Source organism: Neophocaena asiaeorientalis, unplaced genomic scaffold, assembly GCF_003031525.2.
Source record: "Neophocaena asiaeorientalis asiaeorientalis breed wild unplaced genomic scaffold, Neophocaena_asiaeorientalis_V1.1 scaffold150, whole genome shotgun sequence".
NCBI classification, from domain to species: Eukaryota; Metazoa; Chordata; class Mammalia; order Artiodactyla; family Phocoenidae; genus Neophocaena; species Neophocaena asiaeorientalis.
In genome coordinates, this window is record NW_020176571.1 from 6,249,626 (window position 1) to 6,255,830 (window position 6,205).

General features: G+C 61.6%; 1 protein-coding gene across 2 annotated transcripts in view; it reads left to right on the forward strand.

Moving 5' to 3' along the window:
* The first annotated feature begins 346 nt into the window (after window positions 1-346).
* PTPN6 (protein tyrosine phosphatase non-receptor type 6) overlaps window positions 347-6,205 on the forward strand; it is a 10,555-nt gene continuing 4,696 nt past the window's right edge. The window contains exons 1-9 of one of the 2 annotated variants that reach the window (XM_024733119.1): window positions 347-516; window positions 595-717; window positions 916-1,110; window positions 3,556-3,745; window positions 3,902-4,018; window positions 4,105-4,218; window positions 4,376-4,472; window positions 4,854-4,933; window positions 5,108-5,257. In XM_024733119.1, coding sequence (XP_024588887.1) covers window positions 509-516; window positions 595-717; window positions 916-1,110; window positions 3,556-3,745; window positions 3,902-4,018; window positions 4,105-4,218; window positions 4,376-4,472; window positions 4,854-4,933; window positions 5,108-5,257 — 1,074 coding nt within the window. In that variant the 5' untranslated portion in view covers window positions 347-508. The remainder of the gene's footprint in view (window positions 517-594; window positions 718-915; window positions 1,111-3,555; window positions 3,746-3,901; window positions 4,019-4,104; window positions 4,219-4,375; window positions 4,473-4,853; window positions 4,934-5,107; window positions 5,258-6,205) is intronic. The other variant, XM_024733118.1, reaches the window with a different exon arrangement.

Genomic DNA, 6,205 nt, shown 5'->3' on the forward strand with positions numbered 1-6,205 from the left:
GTGACAGTTGCCACCGTCACCATCATCGGTGGCGTGGACCAGGGAAGGCTGCGTGGAAGTGGCTGGCGGAGCAGGAGTAGACGGCGCGTGACTGGGCGGCTTCCCACGTGCCGAGCATGATCTGCGCCCGGAGTGCGCCAGGCGCACGTGTGTCCTTACTCGGGTGTCCCCCCATGTGTGGAGGGCCTCGCTCCCGAGGCCTTTGATGGCAGGCGTGTGGGAAGTGGGCCCCCCCGCGCCCACTGCCACCCTGCGCAGCTTCTCCCCACTCTGCTCTAAAACGAGAAGTACAGTGAGTTCCCCCAAGGGGTCGGCCGCGCCCCTTCCTGTCCCCGCCCTGCCGGCTGCCCCAGACCAGTGGAGTGGCAGCCCCAGAACCAGGACCGCAGTGGTGAGGTGACCTGGGCGCTGAGAGCCTCGGGAGGCTTAGCCCCAGCGTTCTCCACCTGCCCGGACTCAGCAGCTCCACCCTGTTGCCTGCGCCCCCTTCCCCCCGGGCACCCCCAGGATGGTGAGGTAAGGGCCGGGGACCCTGGGTAGGCAGGAGGTGGGGTGCCCCAGGGCCCTCTCCTCACTGCCCTCCTGGCCTCCCAGGTGGTTTCACCGAGACCTCAGTGGCCTGGATGCCGAGACCCTGCTCAAGGGCCGAGGGGTCAACGGGAGCTTCCTGGCTCGGCCCAGTCGCAAGAACCAGGGCGACTTCTCCCTCTCCGTCAGGTGGGTGGCCCGAGGCTCTAGCCGGGGCCAGGACTTGGCCTCTCACTCTGGTTGCCCAGGCCCCAGCACGCCCCGGCCCCGTGTGTGTCCACCCCGCCCCCGTGTGCGCTCCCTGCCCAGGACCCCCGCCCATCCCCCACGCCGTCCCCACCTCCGCTCTCGCATCCACCGGCCTCACCTCCGCCCGGTGCCCTGCAGGGTGGGGGATCAGGTGACCCACATTCGGATCCAGAACTCGGGGGATTTCTACGACCTGTATGGAGGGGAGAAGTTCGCGACGCTGACGGAGCTGGTGGAGTACTACACGCAGCAGCAGGGCGTCCTGCAGGACCGCGACGGCACCATCATCCACCTCAAGTACCCGCTGAACTGCTCGGACCCCACCAGTGAGAGGTGAGGGGCTTCGCGTCCTGGCCCAGCCCACGGAGAGGTGCGCTGGCCTCCACCCCAAGTGCCCCTCCCCCGCTCCTTCTCAGGGCTCTGTGGGGCCTCTTCCCTCCATGTGATCCTGGGGCCCCTTTCCATCAGCCCCTGAGGAAGCAAGAGAAGGTCGCCTCGCCCTTCTCCAGGGTCCCTGTCTGCCAGCAGCGCAGGCTCTACTAGTGCCGGAGAGGCCACTCCTCGTGGCTGTGTTCCCAGCAGTCTGGCTCTGTTGTTAGAAAGAACTTCTTCTTCTTACCTGGAAAAGAACCTGTAACTGTTCCCTCCCCAGCAGGGGTTAATACAGGGACAGGCTGATGTTGAGGAAGAGCGTAGGGGCCAGCGTTCATGACACTTAGTGCCTCATCTCAGCAACCCGTGAGGACGGGTCTGCCCTCTTGGGCTGGGTGGAGCTGGACGAGTCCCTTGACCAGAACCCGGATCATTGAAAACTGTGTGATGGGTGTGTAAGGGACCTAGTACCTGGGCACAGGGTAATACTCCAGGCATCTTTTTGGCTCCAAAGATGTGGTCCCCAAAACTGGGTTGGCTGCTTCCCATGCAATCTCCCCAGTGCACGGGTGGAGGGTGGTGGGACCCTAGCACTCAGCGGGACATGGTGGCTCATTTTATAGCTTCATCTCCATGACAGCTCCTACTGAGGGGAAGGGCAGCTGAACAACTCTGGGTTTTTTTTTTTTCACACTCCTAGGGCCAAGTCAACTTGCCCTTGTCCTGTATTTGTGTATCGACTGTTGAAATGATTCTGAACTTTGATTCTGTCCACTTTCAGTCTCTCTGACGTGCATGCCTCCCAGTGTGCATTCATATTTTTTTCAAGTCAGTGATTGAAACTTAGCCCTGGATGAGGCTGAGATAAAGGCCCTGGGGCCCACCCCTGGAGACCTCTTTCCCGTGAACATGAAGCCACTGATCCCCTTCCTGTGAAGCTACCTCTTCTAGGAGGGAAGCCACATTGATGATCTTGCTGGTGGCTGCCCTTTCTTGCCCTTTTCCTGCACCCCACCTGCAACATTCATGGGGATTTTCCACCCAGACTCTCTTGAGCTCTTCATGTCCTGGCTTCCTCCTCGTCCTGGCCAGGATCTGCCCTGCTGGCTGCTGCAGGAAGAGGGTGGAGCTGGAAGAGGGATGGAGCTGAGCAGACCCCCCGGGGAGGGGCCTGAGGCCTGGGTTCCAACTGGGGCTGGGAGAAGTCGAGGACCGAGGATCGAGGGAATCAAGACCAGGGCAGCTGACTCTAAGAGGCCCTTCTGGTTACCCGTGCCAGGAGGCCTGGGCTCGCCCTTGACCCTGGGAGTGTGTGGAGGAGGCCCTTTCTCCAAACCTCCACTTGTGTTCTCGCAGCTGCCCCACCCCCTCTGCGGGAATTTGCATTTGTCCCCTCACTGGCTAGCTCTCCCCTGTGGTCAGCCTGACATTTGCATGGAAACTTCCTCATCCTGGGGCCTGGGGGAAGCGGGTTAGCCCCCTCTCCATAGCCCTGCGGACCTGGCCTATCCCCGAGTGATGGGATGGGGTGGCCCAGGGGGTCCTGGACAGGGCAGGAGACTCTGGAAGTCTCTGAGCTGCAGCCTCCTTGGGGCAGGAGTGAGATGGGGTGGGACAGACTGGCCCCCTCCCTCTTTCTCCCCGTTCCTGCGGTTGGAAAATGCCCCCCCTCCCCTGGTCCCTGGGCTGAGGAAACCTCACAACCTCACTTCTCACTCTCTCCCCAGAAGGAGTTTTGTGTTTTTTCCATCACGTGGTTTCCTGTGGGGCTGGGCATTGCGGGGCTACAGTTTCCTCCTGGGAAGGGGGTGTGCTTTGGGGAAAGGTCCTAGTTCTGCTTTCTGCCCCTCTGAGCCCCTCTGAGCCCCTCTTAACAGCTCGTTCAGTGACATCATCCCAGGCACCCCAGAGCCCCCAAACCACTCTTACCCAGCGGGGTTGTCTGCCTTCCCGGCCCCCCTGGGGGACTTCTCCCCATTATGCCTCCCTTGTGACTTCCGTCTCTCCCATCCCCAGCACTCTCTGTGGTTTGGCCTCTGCATTTGTTCCCCTAGCCCAGCCCTGTCTTTCATGGAGACCCTTCCTGGATTTCTCCCCTCCAAGTATTCTGGATATGGCCTGCCTGTCTGCCTTTGTCTTAAACTTTCAGAGGTGGGCCTGCTTAGAAGTCCTGAGGCTCGCCTCTTATCGGCAAGGGCCTTGGGCCAGTGTGCCTGCCTCAGTTTCTTCATCTGCAGAATGGGTAGTATCTACCTCTCAGCATTTTTGTGATGGTGGTGGGTTTGAAAGCACATAGCAGAGTGCCTGCACGTGGCAGGTGCCCGGTTTCCCTGCCCCCTCCGTGAATGTCTACCCAGCACCTGCCCCTGGCCTCGGTCTCACCTCCCTGGGTGCTGTCTTCTCTAGGTGGTACCATGGCCACATGTCTGGAGGGCAGGCAGAGACACTGCTGCAGGCCAAGGGTGAGCCCTGGACTTTTCTCGTGCGTGAAAGTCTCAGCCAGCCTGGAGATTTTGTGCTGTCTGTGCTCAGCGACCAGCCCAAGGCTGGGCCGGACTCCCCACTCAGAGTCACCCATATCAAGGTCATGTGTGAGGTAAGGCATCTGGGTAGTGGGGCGGCATCCTGCTGGGGGTCCATCTGTGCGCCAGCGTTGCCTGTGGGGAGGGTCAGCCCGGCCTTCGGTCTGAGGCTGGGGGTCCGGGGAGGGAGACTCGGGTCCTGAGAGGTGGCCTGACTCGGCCCCCCTCAGGGTGGACGCTACACAGTGGGCGGTTCGGAGACCTTTGACAGCCTCACGGACCTGGTGGAGCATTTCAAGAGGACAGGGATCGAGGAGGCCTCGGGCGCCTTCGTCTACCTGCGGCAGGTGAGGGGTGGGCCAGGCTGCCTCCTTCCTTCCCCTGAGCTTCTGAGCTCTAGAAGCGGCTGACTTCTCGCCCTCCCTCGCCCCAGCCGTACTACGCCACGAGGGTGAACGCAGCTGACATTGAGAACCGGGTCTTGGAACTGAACAAGAAGCAGGAGTCGGAGAACACAGCCAAGGCTGGCTTCTGGGAGGAGTTTGAGGTGTGTGAGGGGACCAGCAGGGCAAAGGGCCTGGGGTCCCAGGCAGACCCCGTCCCCTCTCTCCCCACCTCTTACACTGATCTGCCCCACATCCTCGCCACCCGTGGACGGCCCTTCTCCAGGGCCTGGGGCTCCATTTCCCCCTCTTGCCCCACAGAGTCTGCAGAAGCAGGAGGTGAAGAACTTGCACCAGCGGCTGGAAGGGCAGCGGCCAGAAAACAAGAGCAAGAACCGTTACAAGAACATCCTTCCGTGTGAGTGCCCTATCCCTGGGCAGCCTCCAGCCCTCCCCCATCCATTCACCCAGGAGACTCCCCTTCCGCCAGCTGGCCTCGCCCCATCTCAGTGGGTCTCTTCCCCCAGCTCAAGGGGGGACCCCTCTCCACCCGCAATAGCCTCCCCTCCTCCAAAAAGCCTCTGCTCCTCCCAGAGGGGCCTCCGGCACCCCACCCCCACCCCCTTCTTCCTCTGAAACCTCCAGCCCCACCCCACACAGATCCCTCCCCCCATACAGATCCCCCATCCCTGCCTGCCTGCAGGGCTCTGAGAGCTCGTGGCTTCTGGGCAAGAAAGGCCTGGAAACTCAGGAAGGGTCTGACCCATGCCTTTCTTGCTTCCTCTCCGCTCGCTCCCAGTCGACCACAGCCGAGTGGTCCTGCAGGGACGCGACAGTAACATCCCTGGGTCCGACTACATTAACGCCAACTACGTCAAGGTGGGTGTGCCCGCCGGTCATGGGGGAGGGGGGGCTGGGCCCTGGGGCCCCCCGTTCGTGGGGGGGCTGGGTCCAAACATGCACGGGCGAAGCCAGAGCTGTTGCCTTGGGTGGCTGAGTGTGGCAGGGGTGCGAGGGGCTCACAGTCCTGCGTGTCTCTGCACCCGCGTCCAGAACCAGCTGCTAGGCCCTGATGAGAATGCTAAGACCTACATCGCCAGCCAGGGCTGCCTGGAGGCCACAGTCAACGACTTCTGGCAGATGGTGTGGCAGGAGAACACCCGTGTCGTCGTCATGACCACCCGGGAGGTGGAGAAGGGCCGGGTAAGCCGAGCCACGCACCGCGAGCCCCCCAGTAGTCGTCTGCCACCATTAAGCCAAAGAGACTTGGGGCACCTCGGAGGGCAAAGGTCCTACCTTGTTGGGAAACTGAGGCACGAGGTCTGGGTACACGCTGACTCCCGGATCCCCGCTTCCCACCCTGGGCTCCTCTGACCACCAGACCCAGATTTCCAGTGGCCTCTTTCCTTAAAGTGTCCCTCTGTTCCGCTCTGGGCAGCAGCCCTTCCTGTCCTCTTGGCCTCATAATACTGTCCGGAGTCAGCCCCAAACCCTCACGCCACAGGCAAGCTACCTCCCTGCCTGCAGGCTGCCCCCTTCCCACGGCACCCTCTACAGTGGAGTGGCCATGACCCGTGCAGAGCACACACTGCACCAGGCTGCTCCCTCTGAGAACCCTGCCATGGCTCCCAGCTGCCTTCAGAGCAGTCACACTGCCGGACCTGGCGCTCAGGCCTGGTGGCTGCCCTCCAGCCCTCGCTGCCTCTGACCGGCCAGAGTCCCTAAGGTTTCCATGCCTCTGCACGAGCTCATTTCCACTAGGGACTGACTTCCTGGGGCCTCACAGACTCCTCGCTTTTTCTTTTTTCCTTTCTTTCTTTTCGGTTGCGTTGGTTCTTCGTTGCTGCGTGTGGGCTTTCTCTAGTTGCAGTGAGCGGGGGCTACTCTTCGTTGCAGTGTGCGGGCTTCTCGTTGCAGTGGCTTCTCTTTGTTGCGGAGCACGGGCTCTAGGCACGCGGGCTGCAGTAGTTGTGGCATGTGGACTCAGTAGTTGTGGCTCACGGGCTCTAGAGCGCAGGCTCAGTAGTTGTGGCGCACGGGCTTAGTTGCTCCGCGGCATGTGGGATCTTCCCGGACCAGGGCTCGAACCCGTGTTCCCTGCATTGGCACGTGGATTCTTTTTTTTTTTTTTTTTTTTTAGGCGGTACGCGG